Source organism: Peromyscus californicus, unplaced genomic scaffold (genome assembly GCF_007827085.1).
Source record: "Peromyscus californicus insignis strain IS unplaced genomic scaffold, ASM782708v3 Scaffold_22__1_contigs__length_63687245, whole genome shotgun sequence".
NCBI classification, from domain to species: Eukaryota; Metazoa; Chordata; class Mammalia; order Rodentia; family Cricetidae; genus Peromyscus; species Peromyscus californicus.
The window spans coordinates 4,773,413-4,792,893 of NW_026294525.1; the positions used below are offsets into that span (position 1 = coordinate 4,773,413).

At 48.1% G+C, this 19,481-nt stretch overlaps 1 protein-coding gene across 12 annotated transcripts in view; it reads left to right on the top strand.

Moving 5' to 3' along the window:
* Pde10a (phosphodiesterase 10A) overlaps positions 1 to 19,481 on the top strand; it is a 437,658-nt gene that overhangs the window by 358,945 nt on the left and 59,232 nt on the right. For all 12 annotated transcript variants that reach the window (XM_052750814.1, XM_052750815.1, XM_052750817.1 and 9 more), the window contains 3 exons: positions 3,008 to 3,036; positions 13,434 to 13,554; positions 14,870 to 14,919. In XM_052750814.1, coding sequence (XP_052606774.1) covers positions 3,008 to 3,036; positions 13,434 to 13,554; positions 14,870 to 14,919 — 200 coding nt within the window. The remainder of the gene's footprint in view (positions 1 to 3,007; positions 3,037 to 13,433; positions 13,555 to 14,869; positions 14,920 to 19,481) is intronic.

Below are 19,481 nucleotides of genomic sequence, written 5' to 3' on the forward strand. Positions count from 1 at the left end.
ATATTTAAAGGGAGTATTTACTGTGAAACTCAGTACTAGGAAACCCCGAGGGGATGCTTTTCCTCCAGACCTGGTTCTTGCTAAAGCTTTTAAAGATCATTAAGATGGAGTTTGGGTGGAGAGATGGTTTCCCCTTTCTGAAGAAATACATTTGTCTTTAGCACGGGCGGTCATGGCTGCGCAGCCGATACTTGTTTCCTTGTTCGTGTGTCTCAGTGGCCTCCACGGCTCCTAAGGACAGGGCTGAGTGCCTGGGCACAGGCTCCTCAGTATCTAGAAGCTGCCCAGGTGTGTAGTTAAAGAGGAGGTGCTCTTCTGCCTAAAGACCTGGGTCCTCTGCTGTGAACCTTTCTACTGATAGTTTGATGCTCACGAATAATTTAGTCTGTTATCCAAGTCAGTTCCCTCTTTCCCACTACCCCTTCCTTACCCAGCCATTCAAAGGGAGCTTGGCCTTTATTTAGACTGTGTGCAATACCCACCAGCAGGTCAGTTGTGAGTGCTGCTGGAAGCCACCAGGATGGCATTCCAAACTGTGACTCTACCCTGAATTCCTCTGGCCTACCAGCAATAGTAACAGTCTGGGCTGGAGGGGGCAAGTTTCTTCTTCGTTGTTATTTAGTTTTGGAAGAATAACTCTGTTTTTCAGTAACGGTTCTCATTGTCAGGATGGTGTTTCTCTGGATGTTTTCTGGCTCCCAAGTATAGCACTTTCCCAAGGGAGCACTGCCAGGCCCTGCAGACCCCAGCTTGCCACTGCTTGCTGGAGAGCCTGCACTGCTCCTGAGGTGCTCCTGCACTGGCCCTGAGGTGCTCCTGCACCGCCCCTGAGGTCCTCCTGCACTGCCCCTGAGGTGCTCCTGCACTATGGAATGGAATTAGACACTTGACTTCTACACATTTGACTCTCTGGGACAGGAGAATTCAATAAATGAAATTGCCAAGTACGGGAAGAGGGAACGTGGATTTCTTGGTGACCCACAATACAACATTCCCTGTGTGTAATAGACTTGACATTCATTTAGCACAAGTTATAAGTGCTAAGTCAGGTGAAGAGGACAGGGAAGAGGAGGGGGAAAGAAAGGGGGAGGGGAGGAGGCAATATTTCTAAATTCGTTCCAAGGTAAAAATCCAGAAATCATCTGTAGGCAAAAGTTTTTTTTTTTTTTTTTCCTCCAAATACTTTAAATTGCCCATCGAGCTGAAGATGGTTGGTTCTGTAGATATATGCAGGCAGTGTATCTTTTACACACACTAGTTTGAGAAGTAATATGCCAGATCTTGAACTGGTTAGTACTTGCATAGGAGCGATAGGCCAGGACAATGAGAAGAGGAGGAAAATATTTGTTAGCAGATGTGAGACTCTGAAACTGTTCTCTGTAATGATGGAGGGAGCTAAAGTCCGGGGCCATGCTTGATTGACACCCAACCCCACCACACACTGTGACTGCGAGTTGGATGCCTGTAAAGATGATTGTGTTTGACAATTAATTAATTAGTTAAATTTGAGACGTGCTTTCACTCGACAGCGTAGGCTGGCCTCAAACTTACAATCCTCCTGCCCCAGCCTCCCTCTTTTAATCCAAGCTTACTGAATTGCTTAGATACAGTTTTTTGATTACACTAATCCAAGCCTTTATAGCTTTAGAGTGCACTAATAAGCTGATAATAGTTTAATAGTTCCATTTTCAGAGAGATTCAGGAAAAGACAAATTGGGAGGTGAAGAGTAAGTGAAAAACCCCATGATGCTCCTCCAATAAAGAAGATTGGCCAGGTGGTGCACGCCTTTAGTCCCAGCCCTCGGGAGGCAGAGGCAGGCGGGTCTCTGAGTTGCAGGCCAGCCTGGTCTACAGAGTGAATTCCAGGACAGTCTGGCTGTTACACAAAGAAACTGTGTCTTGAAAAACAAAAAAACAAAAAACAACAACAACAAAAGGGTTAAAAAGTGCCTTTGACCTGGTACATTCTTCATTCTTGCAGCAATCTCACGCAGTACCTAAGCTATTCATCTGCCATCGCCCACATCCAGTGAGCATACCCTGGTAGAGCGGGCAACCAGTTTTGGAATCGAGTTGTCCGTTTTGAAAGCCACAGTGTACTGTGGGACTAGACTTGGTATGGTAGTAGAAATGGCTTCTGGGACACACTGGGAGCTGGCGATGGTTTGATGGGCACGCTGAAAAGGAGGTTCAAACCTGTCTGAACGTGGGGGCTGGTACACACACACACACACACACACACACACACACACACATGCACACATGGCACAGTCAGTTTCTGGTGCAGGTGCACTGTACTTGCAGACAGACTTAGATGGCTGGAGGTGATGCAGGACCCGAAATGAAGATGCTTGCAAAGGTGTAGTTTATTTCAGAGAAAGGGTACAGCAGTGAAACAACATGCCTGCCTGCTGGGTGTGGAGAGGTGGGCGGAGCTTCAGCAGCTGGCCAGCCACTCTGGACCCTGTGCCTCACACCCCGGAGGTTACACTGGCATCTCCTTGTCTAAAGCCAGCCCTAGGGGCAGGGCCCCGGGGGCCTGGCTGAGACTAGCTGCCAACCATTACTGTCACTTCAGCAGTGGCTGCCAACGATCGGGCGTGCGCTGCTTGCCTGGCCAGGGCACTGCCGTTGCAGGGAAGTGGCCAGACCCTTTCATGCCTGCTGGCATGACTCCTCAGCGCTCCTGCACTAAGGGATCTGTGGTGCATTTCTGGGGGTTGCAACTTTCTCCTCCCGCGGCTTCGTAGCGCGTCAGGTCTGTAGCGTTGAGTGTGTCTGTGTAACCGCATTTCCATTTTAGAATCTTAAAAATGTGACCTGCACCAGCGGCGGCTGGGTATTTAATCTCCCCCTTATTCTCTCAATTCATTATGTTTAACCTTTACAAGACTCTCAGACTTCCTCAGAGGAAGCTTTGCAGAAGTGTGTCAGGGGTGAACACATGTGCTGTGTCTCAGTGTGCCTTCCGGATGCTAACTGTCTCTCCTTGCTTCTCCATCCCCAGATGAATCGGCTCCTAAGGAAGTCAGCAGGGTGAGTAACCGAACGCAGTTTCTACAACACTGTCCCGGGACTGGAAACGTGAAGTTCCCTTCTCTAATTTCCGTGTTGTCTTAGCATTGAGGTGAGAAAAGCACAGCAGAAACTCTGCACCCTTTCCAGGGTGTCCCCAGGGCAGCCGTTGCAGAGAGAGGCTGCCCACGAAAGCCCCAGGGCGGAATACCCAGATGAGGCACACACGTGCCTGCACATCTGGAATTGTGTCACAGCTAGGCTCTTAAGGCCAGGAGACGGCTGGATTTAGATTCTCCCGAGGAACCGTCAAGGCAGCATTTGCCAAGCATCCTCATGTGGAGATGTCACCTCAGCCCTGGCTGCAGAGGCCACCCTCAAGCCATCTCCTCCCCAGGACACCACAGCCCACCACTGAGCTGACTCCCTCTTGAACCTTGCCTGTGAAGATCCCTGGATCTCAGCTCAGTCATCTTACTTGTGGAGGAACCAAGACGGATGACTGTGGTGAAGGCGTGATAGTGCTCAGCACCCCGAGGCCGTCAGGGTCGTCTCCATCTAGAGTAATACGGTTAAGGGGTCTAGCCAACATAGCCGCCAGCAGGCAGACCGGGGACAGCCAAGACAGTGAGGTGCCTCTGGTGCACACATGAGGACCCGTGTTTGGATCCCCAGCACCCATCTTAAAAGAAAAGGCAGGGGTGGCAGTGTGTGTCTGTAACCCTGGAGTGGTAGGCACGTTTGAGGGATCCAGGATTATCCATATGCTTGTTACCAGCCATGTTCCTGTCTTTTCTGTTTCGTGATTGGCACTTAGAATGATGTTCTGAGCAGAGCCAGCGGTAGTGGCGCTCGCCTTTAATCCCAGCATTTTGGGGGGCAGAAGCAGGTAGATTTCTGTGAGTTTGAGGCCAGTTTGGTCTACAGAGCTAGTTCTAGGACAGCCAAGGATACACAAAAGGAACTCTGTCTCAAAAAACAAACAAACAAAACAACTAAAGACAAAAAAAAAAAAAAGAAAGAAAAGTAAAAGAAAGAAGCTCTGACCAGAACAGGGAGAGACAGCATCCATATAAAAAGCGATCTCAACTCTCAGTTGCTGGAATGTGCCGCCCTGTGGGCATGTCTGAGGCTCCTGGGGGCAGAATACTGCAGCTGTGTGCTGCTGTGCTCTCACAAATGGACTGTGGCAGAGTGGAGTGCATTTTGAGGTTTTCTTTTATAATGTTGATATTTTTTCTCTCCCCTGAGTATTTATAAAAGGCTGCTGTTCGCCCTTGGAGTGAATGGCGTTCATGTTCATTAGGATCTTGGTAAATGCTTTGGTTTTTACTAAGGCAGCCTGATGTGGGGAGTGTCACACTTAGCTGGAACCCATCTGTTTGGAGTGCTCTCACTGGTGGTTCCTGGCACGTCAGCCCTTCACGTTTGTTGTCTCTTGGCCCCGCTGATCTGCGGGACTCTGTAGACCCCCAGGGCCACTGTGTGCCCTGCTGATCTGTGTGTTCTGTAGCAGGCTGCCCACTCCCCTGGTCCTGTCCACGCTTTTGCTCACATCGGACCGTCACAATTAAAATTGTGTCTGTGTTTCCGCCCGTATGGTTAACCCATTGATAATCCTTCTGTGGACTTGAATTCTCCCGAGAAAACAAAACAAATGCTTCCCTGAAGTTCGTTTTCCGTAGGTCCTTCCTCACACAGAAGTTAGCCTTTGTCCCACGTGTGCTGCTCACGCTGGGGTCATGTGGACAGACCTCAACAAAACCTTTACATGCAGTCGCGTGTCTTGGGGGTCACTGTTTCTGTTTTAACTGACTGTACCCGTGGGTGGCTGGCTAGTTTCCCCACACATCTTTGCCGTTCATGTCTGTGTCTTACAGAGTCTCCTGACAGTGGAAAGGGTGAGCCACATCACTTTCAGAGCTCAGTGATCAGGGGCCTTGAGGGAACGGGCTTAGAATGGTCCCCAGCAGTGTGACTGCCCGGTTTTTTCCTGAGTGGATGGGACAGATTGCTTTTCTGGAGTCCGGATCCCATTCTCTGGCCTCCACCTTCCCTTGGCCTGGCGAAGGCGCTGACCACATTGCTTCTGTTTAACGCCTCGGTGTGCTGAGGGAACGGTAATGTTTGCTGTCAGTCCAGTCTTGGGGCCACGCCAGGCTCTCCCCATGTTAAATTGGAGTCCTGTGTCATCACTCTCCCCGGGATATTGTTCTTTACTTCCCAAGTCATCCTTTTGGGAAGAGGATTTTAAGTCAGCCCCAATTTTTCAGCTTGACTCTGTTGGTCTTGAACCTTTGGCAAAGTTGCCTTTAGACTCCCGGATGCAGCAGCCATAGCCGCCCAGACTCACCACGGCTTCAGATCTCTCCTTGACTCGATTTGTGTGGGATTTAGTTAAGAAAGAGAAGGCCAATAACTTTAATTGCAGCTTTCTTCCTTCTCTGTGTAAATGAAATGTCCATACCATCGTGGGACTTTCTGAATGTCCTGTCTTTGACTCCTGTGAGCACACAGTTGAGTGTGCTGTGTGCCCGTCCTCAGTCCTCAGCTCTGTAGGGAGGGAGGTGGCCACAGCTAGTGCTGCTCTTCCCAGAGGGACTGGGACAGAACAGGTGTGTAGATGGTGAGGAGTTCCCAGGCACAGGAGGGGTTGAGAACCGGGAAGGTGACAGTCCAGGGGCAGCCGGTGTGCCTGGGGACCTCTAATATGAGGTGAAGGCTCCAACGGGCTGGAAACAGTGGTGTCAAGAATGTCATTAAGATTGTACCGTGTGGAGTAATTCTTTTGTTGAACTCACAGCATTCAGGTGCTTAGGCGGTAAGGTGGAGACAGAGCAGCAGGGTTGGGACCTCCCTCAGCCTAATGAGCAGCAGAGCACGATTTCCTGCCTCCACCGTGCTTTGCTACATCCCGAGCTGAGAGCAGAGCTATGTTTTACACAGAAGCAAGTGTCCAGCGGGGCTGACACTCATTCCTTTGGGGAATATTTTCTGACTTCATGCAAATGATTCTCACCTTGGTGTTTACATCCTTTACATTTCTTTGCTTACTCTGTAGTATTTATTCTTTGAAACTGAGCCTGTTTTGGTGGGGAATACAGACCTGAAGCTGGGTCGGGGAGCAGCAGGGGCAGGGAGCACACAGACTGCTCTTTCAAGGGCTCCATCTCCCGGAAAGTGAGAGGGGTCCCTGTAGAAGATCCTCCACCAAGGATCACTTGATCCTGTGAATAGGGTCAGACATCTTCTGATCCCTAGAACTGGAGTTAACAGATGGTTGTGAGCCATTGATGGGCATGAGAAATTGAACCGGGATCCTCTAGAAGAGCAGCAAGTGCTCTTAACTGCTGAACCATCTCTCAAGCCCCTCAGGAGGGGTGTTCTAATGGCTGGGCAGAAAACCTAGTTATAACTGAACATATAAAGCCGAGGAAGGCGGAAGGTAAACGTACCAAGACTCAGAGCTTCTCTGTGAATGAGTAGGAAATGGGGTCTTCTGTCTAGATGGGTGTAAAGTGAAGTAGATTGCCTCAGCATCCCCAAGGACAGGTAAAGTTCTATTAGCACTGAATTTCCTAAAAGTGCAAATATACGTTAATGTGGCTGATTTTGCAGCCATGCTCGGTCAGTTCTGAAGCAAAGCATTAAAACATGGTTCATTTCTCAAGAGTGACAGTGACCGCACAGCACTAGACTCAGGAGGAAGGGGAGGAGTCACTGTGCCTCCCTCCAGCCAACAGCCATAGCTGACATGATACCGCCAAGGGTAGAACATGGGAGACAGGGGCAGGAGCAGGAGGCTGGGGAGTTCAGGGCCAGCCTCTACCACATAGTGAGTCTGACGCCAGACGGGCTGCCTTGGAGGCTATCTCAGAGTAACAAAAACTAAACAAAACAAAACAAAAGCAAAAACAACCCAACAACAGAAAAGAACAAAGTGAGGACGTGGAGAGTGAGAACACGCATCCTTTAAAATCTAGGTAAAGAAGTAGCAATTACATATAAAACCTACAGGCTGAAGTGTGTGTTAGTGTAAATACATGTCAGGCATACTATGGGTGTGTATGTATATGTGTGAGTGTGTGTGCACCTGTGCATATGTGTGTGTATGTGTATGTGTGTGTGCACCTGTGCATATGTGAGTGTGTTTATATGAGTGTGTGTATGCATGTCCATGTGTCTGTATCTGCATTTTCCGGTGTGTATGCGTGCCTTTGCCTTTGCCTGTGAATGTGGGGGGAGCATTAGCTATGAGGTAGCTTTGTATGATTCGAGATAATACGTATGGACAAGTGTGCGGAAGGCCAGCAGAGAACCTGTCACTTTGATAATTAACAGATCCGTAAAACTTGGACACTGTATTAGTAACTTCGCCCACTGCTGTGGCAGAATACCTGGGGTGGACAACTTGAGGAAGGAAGGGCTTGTCTGGGGTCACGGTTTGGGGGATGCTGGCAGTCCTCTGTGTTGGGAAAGCCATGGCAGCAGCGTGGAGCAGAGAGAGATGAATTCCAGTGCTCAGGAGCCCAGGACCCCAGCCCATGGAATGTTACTGTCTACATGCAAGCTAGGTTTTAGTTGGTTGTTTTTATTCCACTTTTTTGCTCTTTGGGGGCCCGCCACCCAGCTCCTAAATAAATACATGGAGACTTATTCTTACTTATGAACGCCCAGCCCTTAGCTTGGCTTGTTTCTAGTCAGCTTTTCTAACTGAAATTAGCCCATCTACTTTTTGCCTCTAGGCTTTTTACCATTCTCTATTTCTGTATATTTTCCCTCTACTTCTTAACTCTATGTCTGGCTATGTGGCTGTGTGGCTGGGTGGCTGGCCCCTCTCCTTTCTCCTTTTGCTCCTTGATCGCTCTTCCTGGATTTCTCCTCCTATTTATTCTCTCTGCCTGCCAGCCCCACCTGTCCTTTCTCCTGCCTTGCTATTGGCCGTTCAGCTCTTTATTAGACCAATCAGGTGTTTTAGACAGGGAAGTAACGCAGCGGCATCACAGAGTCAAACAATGCAACATAAAAGAATGTAACACATCTTTGTATTATTAAACAAATATTCCACAGCTCGAATGAATGTAACACAACTTAAATTAATATTCCATAACAGTAGGTTGTTCCACCTCAACTAACCCACCCTAGACACTCCCTTTCAGACATGACACCCAGAAGCTTGTATCTTAAGTGCTTTCTGGATCCTATCAAGTTGATGGCATTAACCAGCACAACATCTAAAGAACACTTAAGAGATGCCATGCCCCAGACAGGTAAAGAAAAATAGAAACATTCTTTATTCTGGAAATCAAACAGCTCAACAAGTGTTTCTTGCCTAGAAAGTCATTACACCCTGGTGAGGAAGAGCCCTTGGAATGCCTGCAAAGGGAGCCCCTCCCCCTTCTCATTATCAAACATATCACATGAAATGGCTTTAGCCACTTGAACTTGTGAACGTGGGAAAGAACCCTTCTCTTCTTAGGCCGTGGGTTGTTTGTCTCAGCCTTGGCTGCTGGTTACTCAGGCAGCCACAAGAGCTGCAAAAGCCCCCAAGAAGCTCGCCCCTGAGTGTGGCAGTGCCCTGAGTAGATCTGATGTGAAGCATTCCCCAGGGCAACCCAGTCTGTCCTTCTGCCACCTAGGTGAAGCTCTCACTGTTTGTTATTGGATCTGCTTGCTTGCACTTCGGGCAGAGCCCACAGTATCCGCGGTAGACTGAACACACGGACCATTTGTCTATGGAGAATTGTTTCTGATTTCCTGATGATGGTGTTACATAAAAGACACATATGTTCTGTGGTGGTCAGTGGAGGCCATTTGGTCTGAGGCTCAGCACTAAACCATGCCAGACAACTAAAAATGGGAACCGAACAACATTCCCTTTTCACAAGATTTCAAACTGTTTCCCGTTTGATCCTACCGTTCTCAGCAGCCGCAAACCCGCACCAGGGTGTACGTATTTAAAGATACTACAACAGGAGAATTGTTTGAAGCCCAGATGTGCAGCCGGTTCTGGTCCACTGAACCCCAGGTGTCGTGAACATTGCTGTTCAACACACATCTTTATTGTAAAGAAAGGAATACAGAAAATACCTTGAAATAGTATACCTTGATGGATCCAGCTGCTCTTGTGTTGCAGATTCTCATTAAGGCGTTTGATTTTTTTTTTTTTTTTTTTTTTTTTTTTTTTGTCAAAGAGACGGGCTTTTTGCTCATCTTCTCTTATTTATCCCCCTCAACAAGAGCTTGAAGTCCCCGAGAGCCAGAGCTTGGGCTACTGCAGTGTGCTTGCACGAACCTTTGATTACCAGGGACCCGCACCCGGAAGCCCCTGTGCCGGCCCGGCCCTTCCCCTACATCTCCTGACTCCTGTTCTCATCATTCCCCTCCACAGCGGGGTTTCTAGCAGTGACATAAGCATCAGAATCCTTTGCGGTCAGTGGTTCCTGACTGTCGCTTCGTTCTCCTTTTCCTAAGTTGTTATTCGAATAGCCCTCTGCGCCCTGTTGTTCTTCCTGAGTTAAGTTGGTTCGTGTTATTTAACAAACCCTTGAATTCATCATTCTTCATTAGCATGAGTTTTTATTATTTCTGTTTCTTTGCATCGGGTTGATGGTGTGTTTTCAGAAGCAAACCCTGCTTGTGTGTGGAATCCCGCCTGGTTCCCCAGCTCGGTGTGAATTCCTCGGGTGGTGCCTGATGTGGTGGAGGACACTGCTCACTCCCGAGCTGGTGTCCTGTGTGGCGTCCCTCTATCTGTCTCGCGTCTTCTCCAGCTTTCTCCGAGTCCCTGACTGTGTTCCCAGGAACATACCTGCCTCCTTCACTGAGGGTGTTGCATTCCTCAGAGTCGCTTTCCAGGACTGGCAGGGCAGCTGCCTTTTCCCCTCTCCCAGAACTCTAGGGTCAACCTCCTGTGACCCTGTCAATTGCTATTCTTACTTATTTTTCAGAGGTGTCGAAGGTGGGTCCCTGGGTCTTGCAGATGTTAGGCGAGTACGTACCACCAAGCTGTTAGCCTTTTTCAGTCTACTACTGAGAGTTTAAAATACATGCTGGAAGCCAGCCTCTCACTCCAGACTATCAGTGTGCCTCCGCCTCCGCCTCTGAGGCTCCTGGACTTCATTGGTCCTTCACTGCCAATGCTCAGTTGTAGAGTCGTTAGGATTCTCCAGTTTACGGTGTCTGTGTGACCAAAAAAAAAAAAAAAGTCTTTATTTATAGCTTTGCTTACTTGAAAATGTCTAAACTGAGCCGGAGACACAGCCCGGAATGTAGAGTGCTGAGTGTGCGGGCTGAGGATGCGAGTTCAGTGTCCAGATCCACACTGCAGACAAGTGCCAGATGCCCCAAGACACCCCAGTGAGCCCTTAGTGACGGTTGGGGACACAGTCAGATCTTGTAGGGGACACTGTGACGTCTGTTGGAGAGGACTTCCCACGCTTGGTTTTTGTGTCCTGGTGCTGTCCTTGTAAAGTGCTGTGTTTGGTGGTTGCACTGGTAAAGATTGTTCTGCAGGAGGTCTGTGTGGACAGACACTGAAGGTGAGGATGGCCATGCTCATCCCAAGGTTTGGGAGCTCATACAGTTCCTGCCTTCCTTTGCTCTGGATCCCAAGTTGTCGTAAAGGACAGATGTTACTTGACACTCACTGTGAACTTTATGAGGGGTTGAAAGTTTTGAAGATGGTTACGGTTCATCTCCCTCTCACACAGATGAGAAACTAGGAGCCCGGAGATGATATTCCATGATAAGTGCTCCATCCCTGTCCCGGTGTGTGTGTGTGTGTGTGTGTGTGTGTGTGTGTGTGTGTGTATGAGTGTGTGCGCATGCGTGTGTATGTGTGGTTTGTGGTTGGTGACAATTGATTCTTGTCCAGAAGCGATGGAAAGCTACTGGGCACTGACCTCAGTGGGGGCAAAGACTGTTAGCAAAGGGTATGGCCAGGCTGTGAGGAGGGACTTGCTGTGAAGTCATTTGTACCAGGGCTCAGTAGCTCATTTGTCCTCTTGCTGAATCTCCCCCTCCCCACAAGAGACACAGAAACGCGTGTGTTCATGGAAGAGAAACATCCAAAGGCTACGGAGTTAGCTCTGGCAAACACGAGGTTCAGGGGTCAGTTCCCAGCATCCAGACACACGCACAGACGAAAACCTCACAAAATAAATAAACCCCAGCTGTCTAGTGGGGCTTTTGACCCGGTCACTCTCTCCACTCAGCTTTCCTCCTGGTCAGTGTAAGTCTCAGATTAGCCCTTTCCCAGGACGTGGGGAGACTTCAGAGCCAGTGTTCGGGTTAGCAGTAGGGAAGGGCATTTGTGACAGTAGAAAATTCAATGGCGTTCTTCAGAATGATCCACAGAGGATCCTTCACAGGCAGTAACCTGCTGGGTGCTGTTCTGGGGACATCGGGATTTGAACTGCTCGTGACCCCTATTGTCATCTCACTGGTGCCCTTGTGAAGTGGGAGTCGGGAAGAGTCTCAAACTAGAAGATAGCTGGGGGTCATAGCAGTCTGTCCCTGCGACAGAATCCGGCAACCAATCACCACAGACACCGTCTGGTGGCCGGTGGTCAGAGGGGAGGTGACGTCCAGCGATCCTCCCGTTTGGGTAACTTCGTCATGCACAGGTGTTGAGGTGGGAAGCTGCAGGCTTGTGGGAAAGGAGGGAGATGGTCTGCCTTATGTGTTGTTGGTTGGGTATCAGTGTCCTTATTCCTCTGGGCCCCACCTCCCATTCTCGATTTGAAAGAGTCAGGCCTATGAACTGGCTTCCTCTGAGAATTCATTGACAAGTCTGCTGTGGAGATCAGGTCGTATTTCTGCTCCCTCACTGAGAACTTTAGGGTTGGAGACCCGAAAGCCTGTTAGCGGGCTGCCCTGTTGATGAGCAGGGACACCCGATCGATCGTCTGGCCAGGCCGTCAGCTCTCTGCAGACCGGGCCATGCTGGCTGGTGGCGGCTTTGATCTTGTCCCTTGTACTCTCTTTGTCTCTGGACACCAAATGCAGCCACTTGGCCTCCTGCCACCCTGAGGTGTCACTTGTGACGTCAGGGGATCTAGTCTTCACGCTTTTTCCCAGCTTACTCCAAGCACAGGCTCTTCCCATAGCCAGGCCCTTAGGGATAGCATCAAGCCGTGGCTTGGGGTGGCAGCCGGGCCTGGTCCCTCACTCTGGCTGACCAGCCCTGCTGTCTCTGGCAGTCATCAGGGAGGTGCTGGGGTTCTCTAAGCACCTCTGGCCCAAGTGGTCCAAGCTGGGGGCTCACCGGGTCCTCTCTTCCTTTACACTTGGAGCAGATGGGGCTTAACTCCTTACCAACACCCTTCTTTTTTTTTTTTTTTTTTTTTTTTTTGGTTTTTTGAGACAGGGTTTCTCTGTGTAGCTTTGCGCCTCTCCTGGAACTCACTTGGTAGCCCAGGCTGGCCTCGAACTCACAGAGATCCGCCTGGCTCTGCCTCCCGAGTGCTGGGATTAAAGGCGTGCGCCACCACCGCCCGGCACCAACACCCTTCTATGAGAGTGTGAACAGCAGAGGAACTGTCCCGTAGGTGTGCAGGCAGGGTGGTGTGGGCCGACTGCCCTGATGGAGTCCCTGGTTCGCTCCACAGACAGGTTTCACATCTGACACTTGGAGCAGATCTTTAGAATGAAAGATGTCTGAGTGGCCCCGACACAGAGAGGTGTCAGAGTTGAGACCCTGAGCGTGCAGGGGGTGGATGGTAGCAGTGTTTGCTGGAGGCACTGGTTGGTCCATTTCCCAAGTGCAGTGGGAAGCCTGGGAAGGTTTTCAGCTGAGGAGTCAACAAATCTTGTTTTAGTTTTAGTTTGCAACGCTTGCTGTTTGGGAAATAGGGTTTGTAAGTTAAGCACGGGACAGGGAGAGCAGGGAGGGCCTTCAGCTTCTGTCCTTGATAGAGAGAGGGGCAGTGTGGCCTGACTGGCCAGGATCAGATGAGCACCCTTCCTGCTGGTATGACAGCGTGTCCTGCAGTGACTGCAGTATCAGGGCACACCGCTCACCCCTGCTCTGCAGGGACCTGAGCTCATGGAGTCCTATTTCACCCAGCACTATGTCTGAGGATTTTCCTAGCATGGTGTCACACTTTCCCTCAGGCGGCCTTTGAACTCTCTTACCAGTCAAGCTGTCCTTATGGGTAAACGTTGCAGTGTATAACATTTGATGTTCTTATATAAATAAGCCGACAACAGATTGCAGCTTGAAGACAACCTTAACAGAGGAGACCTAGCAGGTTTAGTTTTCAACCTGGCTGTTTGATAACTAGACTGTGCTTAGCTGCACCCTCTAAGCCATCCACAGCCAGAGCCTGAGGTGGTAGAAACAGCATGCTTTATTATATGCCGGGGTTCTGCTTGTCCTTTAACCACGCCTCACTTCTGTTATCTCTGTGTTCAAGTACCAGGACACGAACATGCAGGGAGTTGTGTACGAGCTGAACAGCTACATAGAGCAGCGCCTGGACACAGGTGGGGACAACCACCTGCTCCTCTATGAACTGAGCAGCATCATCAGGATAGGTAAGGCACACTGCACTCCCTCTCGGGTGGGGTCACTTCGCAAAGAGTGACAAGAGGCCTCTGACCCGCGAGGGGGATGGGCCTCTTGGCTGCCTTCTGTTGCGGGGGTGGGGAGGGTGGGGGGGGGTGGGGGGGTGGGGGGGTGGGGGTGGGGCTCAGTTTGTAGCGGAAGTATTTGAGTGTGAAACTACCAGAATGAATAAACCCACAAATCTCCGGATTATCTGAGCGTGTTATAAGTAAGCGCCTGCCTGCCTGCTATATGCAGTGGCTCCCACCTGGGGCCAGCACCTGCTTTTTTCTTTGTATCCAACTAAATTGCATCTTCAAAAAGGAAGAGGCCAGGTTTTTAAAAGAGTGTTTTAATTTATTCTTTGACAGTTTCATGCAGTCTATTTTGAGCATATTTATTCCCCTCTTCCAACTCCTCCCAGATTCTCCCCAACACTACCCACCCAGCTTAGCTGTTAATTTTTAAGGGAGACAAGCATGCTTTGAACTTACTCAGGCAGCCAGAAATGGCCTGTATTGTAGCCAGGATGCTGAAGTCTTCAGGGCATGGTGTTTTCCGTCGTCCCCTATGATGCTGAGTCTTTCAAGTTTTTAATCTGAGAATCAAAACGCCTGGACATGTGGATGGCAGTGTTATGACATCACTTCCTGCTAGGCACTCTGCAAGCTACCGCGTGTGCTGACTGGCTCGTTTTCATCCTCACTTCCCAAGTGAGCCTGTGACCCCACTGTTTTGTTGATCAGGAGGCTTCAGATGAGCCAGGCTAGATACCCACCCAAACACGCACAGACCCAAGTGAGTTATAGGGAGTTTAAATCTGGGTGACACTCCACCCCCCCAGAACTTAGAGTGTTCGTCATGATAATTGCTTTTGGATAATCTTGAAGAAACATGTAAGTTAAAATCGGTTCACTTCATTGTTATGTGTATATTTACATTATGATTTTGGTGGGCACTTAATTATTCAGTATTCTTGTGGATTTTTTTAATACTTAAAAATTAAGTGCAGTGCGCCTCTGTCACACTGTGAGGATTGAAGGCCCAACAGATGATATGTGTGAGGTGTGTAGACTGCACTGTGCATTGGAGGATGCCATGAACCTATTTGCAGTCAGAGGTGAAAACTGGGAATCTTGTGATTATACTGTCGGGCAAAGCCACACATTACCCTGTTCTATTTATGGGCATCGGTTATGTTAACCAATCCATGCAAAGGCTGGAACCAGAGTCTCGTTGTAGAATCCACGATGTTACGTTCTTCCATTGAGATTAGTCTCTTCCTTCTTTTTATTGCTTTGGCAGCCACAAAAGCCGACGGATTTGCACTGTACTTCCTTGGAGAGTGCAATAATGTAAGTATCTATATTTAGATTTTGGTGCTCTAGTTAAGAAAGTCTCGCGAGTGCTCTAAGAATCTACTCTACTGCAAACAGCAGGCGTGTCGTAATGTGTACCTTAAGGCTTGTTTGGTTTTGGCTTGTATGTACAGTTACTGCCTGTCAGTAACAGCCCTGCAGCAGACAGGCCTAACATGCAGTTGATGCGTGTGTTCTTGCTCTGGTTTATAGTATCCTGTACCATGTGTGTTATTTCTAGAATGTGTTTTTTTCCTATAAAAGTTACTTCAGTCCTGCGGGCTGTGGTGCCACAGAGGGGAGCCTGTGTCCTTTCTGCACTTCCTCTACCTCAGAGTAAATAAGAACAAAAGGTTAGCGTTGTGGGATTTCTCTAGGGTTTGAAAAGTGAGTCTGTTAAAAAGGACTGGGGTGGGGGTGGGAGGGGGGTGGCCACTAAGCCTGGGCCAGAGTCTCTGACTCTGTGGCTGTTCCTGGATTCCTGATTGAGTACATGTGACACGGCCCGTGGTCACCTGCAGGACACATACGTGCAGACACATTTCACTGACTCCAGTATTGGTGTCTCATTTGCTATGTCCTGGCACTAATCTTAATGTGTTCATTGTAACAAAGTCCGTTCATAAGCTCATGAGGTAAATGTGCTGCTTTTATGAGTTGGGCCGCACCATGGTGATTTGTGGTGGGGATTTGCCACATGATTCCTATGTTCTTGAGTCACTAAACATATAGCATTGGTGTTAGAGAGCATGCTGGCAGGAAGACTGAGGAAGGGCTCTGAGATTTGTAAGGCCCTGTTCCCGAGTAGTACAGTAATGCAGTGAAAGCGGGCTGTGTCCAAACCTTGGTTGGCTTGCCTCATAACCAGTCCTCTCACTGTCCACAGCCATCGTTAGCCTGTGTGATGTGACAGTTTACTAATGTCTCTCTTCCTGACGTCACAGCTCATGTGGGGTGAGGACCTTTGCCAGCCCTGTCCCCTCCCCTGTGTCTGTCAAAGGAACAGTGAGACAAGAATGTCCACCAGAGTGCGTTATTCAGACTTCAGTCAGCTTTGAAGGCTTGGAATTGTACTGCAGTGTTTAAGATGGCTAATCTCCGAAAATAAAGAGCTGTATTCTTTCTCATTTAAAATCATTTTTTTAAAGATTGCAGAGATAGTCTTTAATTTAAAATTGAAATCTTATTTTAACTGACACACACACACACATAGAGAATGATCATGTCAGTGAGGTGTATCATGTGAGCCCTAGTCAGACCTTTTCAGCCGTCAGTTGGATGGGTTCACACACATGGTCCTCTCGGGGCAGTTTTCATACTCCTCTCCTTCCAGCACCACAGTGGCTTGTGTTGGATGTGGTTTCACATCTCTTGGAATATCAGGATGTGTGGCTAGAGCATAGCCTGGGTAGGGGTTTTCTCTTGTACCCAGGGGTTCCTGTTAGAGAAATGACTTCCTCAGCCCTCCAGATGTTACTTTCCTTTTTTGCCATCTCACCTTCATCTCAGCCTTTCCTTAGGGTCATTGTCTTCCACCTGAGGTTCTTCCTGTAGCTCCTCTCAGGGAGGGATGATTGGTGGGAACCCTGGGTGAATGTGTCTCATTTCACCCAGTTTCTTCAGTGATTCATTTGGTCTACAGTGGATTCAGGCTGATGGATTTCTGACTCTGAAAGTCAACTGAAAGCTGTTGCTTGCCTGCCCTTTCAGCTCATCATCCTCCAAGGATGGTTCTTATCCCTAGATGGAGTTAAGTTCACTTTCTGCTTCTTCCAGTTTCATTCCTTGAGTCTTAGGAGCTTCCGTCTTCTTTCCAAATTGTTTCTTGTGCCTTTGTTCACAGCCCCCTCTCCAGCACTGACATAATTGTGCACGTGTTTCATGTGCCCCGCCTTCCCTTCCTATCCAGAATAAGATACTTCTGTATCTATTCTTCTTCCAACTGTTTTGTGCTTGGTGTTGAAGCTCCTTTCTTGTGCTCTCCAGTGAGAGCTGGGCCCCTTAACTGTGTTGTCCAGGTGAGATATCCATCACAGTGAGATGGACAGAGCCTCATACATCCTAATTTCAAGGTCTTCTTATCTCTTTTCACGTTATTTCCTGTCCCGTTGGCCTGTGATGACAGAGCTGTGGCCTACGTTTGTGTGTTTGGCATGGTGTGCACCTGCATGCAGGGTGCCCTGCATCACCCCAGGAGAGCCGCATTACTTACTGTTGTCTTGGGAGGTTCACACATTTAGACTTTAGTTGGTACCCAAGAAAAAGGCAGCTGTGAGATTTTGTTACCTCCCAGCATCCCTTATTTTCTTCATATTAGGTTTCCGGGGAACTATTTTCATTATTCTCTGTCCAGTGATGCTCTTAACAGGTTAAGAGCCATTCCTGTTCTTCTAGAAGACATGAATTCAGTTGCCAGCACCTACATTGGGTGGCTCGCAACTACCTGTAACTCCAGCTTCAGGGGATGGGATGGCCTTCCTGGCCTCTGCTGGCATGCATGTGCATGCATGTACACACACAAACATTCATGTAGATACACATATACATGAGTGAAAAAAAAACATTAAATTATACGTTTTCCAGCTTCTCTAAATGATTAAAACTTTTTTTCAAGAGTGTAATTTCTCGATCTGATCCTGCTGGTGTTTGTGAAAGGTGGTAGGTCTTTGCAGCAGATCTTACTTTCCATGGGGAAGTTCTGCTGCTGCTGCAATGTGCTCACACATCCTTTTTGTCTGTGAGAGGTGGAGCATTGCGCATAAGGAAAGTGTTTTGTTGTTTTTATTATTTTAAAAAAAATTATTCTTTGTTTGAGAATTTCATACGTGCATGTAATGCATTTTGATTGCATTATATGCAGTCCATCCCCTTTTCTTGCCCTCTAGTTTCTCCTCTGCTCTTCTCCACACTGTTCCTTCCCACTTTTGTGGGCTCTTTACTTAAACCTCCTGGGTCAGCTTAGTGTATATATAATGACAGTCTGCTGGAGCACGGGCCAATGCTCTGTCCCCCAACAGCCTTCGGCTGATAGTGGAGCCTCAGCTTGCGGATGGGGCTTCACGAGCCCCTCCCCCATGCCTGCTTTGATTTTTGTTGACCCGATCTCCTGCAGGTCTTGTGCACACAGTAATGGTTGCTGCGAGCTGTGTGTACAAGATACTGTGTCACATCCAGCAAACACTGTTTTGTCATAGATGTCCACTACCTCCAGCTCTTACAATCTTCCTGCTTCCCTCACCCCTGCTTCCATAATGATCCCTAAGTCTTGGGGCAGGGTAAGGGATATGACATAGCTGTTTCATTTAGAGTTGTGGAGAGTTCCACAGTCTCTTATTCTCAGCATATCAACAAACTGTAGGCCTCTGTACTAATCGCTGTCTACTATAAAAAGAAACTTACTCGATGAGGGTTAATACATACACTAATCTGGAGGTTTAAGAATAAACACTAGGGGGACTGTATTGCTCTGTTTATTCGGTAGAATAATAGTATTAGGTTTCCCTCTAGGGCCTATGGCCTGGCCAGTCTTGGTGTTTTGGCCAGGTAGCAGTACCAGGCATGAGTTCCTTCTTGTGGGGTGTGAGTTGAGTCTGATCAGAAAGTGGTTGGTTACTCCCTTGCACGCCGCTGCTGCACCAGTGAGCTTGTATCGGCAGGGCTGTTGGTGATCTAGTTCCCAGGGTTCACCCTTAGGAAAGAAAGTGGATTCTTTTTCTCTGCTGGCAGAATGCAGAGCATCCTCCAGCACTATGAAAGGTAGCCAGTAGGGATGAGGTTCCTAGGTTAGTACCAGCAAGATTTCTTCATGTACTGTGACTCAAGAATGTGGTGTTTTCAGCAACAGGGACGTACAATCAAGTTCTGGAGGATAACCAAAGCATTGGCAATAGCCTATAATATTTGGGGGTCTAGGAACTCACCAGCCGACCATTCCAAAAGAGCTAAATTATTCCCGGCACTGACTTTTTTATTTGAATATATATCTATATCTATATATATCTATATAGATATAGATATAGATATATCCTTCTACATAAAGAGGCTCAAGGACAGAAATCACAAGATCTTATTATTAGATGCAAAAAAGGCCTTTGACAAGACCCAACATCTTTTCATGATAAAAGTTTTGGAGAATCTAGGGATATGAGGGACATATCTCAATAGGCAGTATATAACAAGCCCACAGCCATAATCATGCTGAACGGAGAAAAACTCAAAAAAGTATTCCCACTTAACTCAGGAGCAAAAGGATGTCCGTTCTCTCCTTTCCTGTTCAGTATAGTACTTGAAGTCTTAGCTAGAAAAAGAAGACAAATGAAGGAGATAAAATACAAATAGGAGAGGAAAAAGTCAGATATCTTTATTTTCAGATGATATGATTCTATACATAAAGACATTAAAGACTCCATCAGGAAATTCCTACAGCCTGTAACACTCTAAGCAAAGTAGCAAGTTAAAAAGTTAACTGTGGCCTTTTTCTATGCAAATGACAAACAGACTGAGAAAGAAATCAAGGAATCAATACCTCTCACAATAACCTCAAAAAAAATAACTAACCA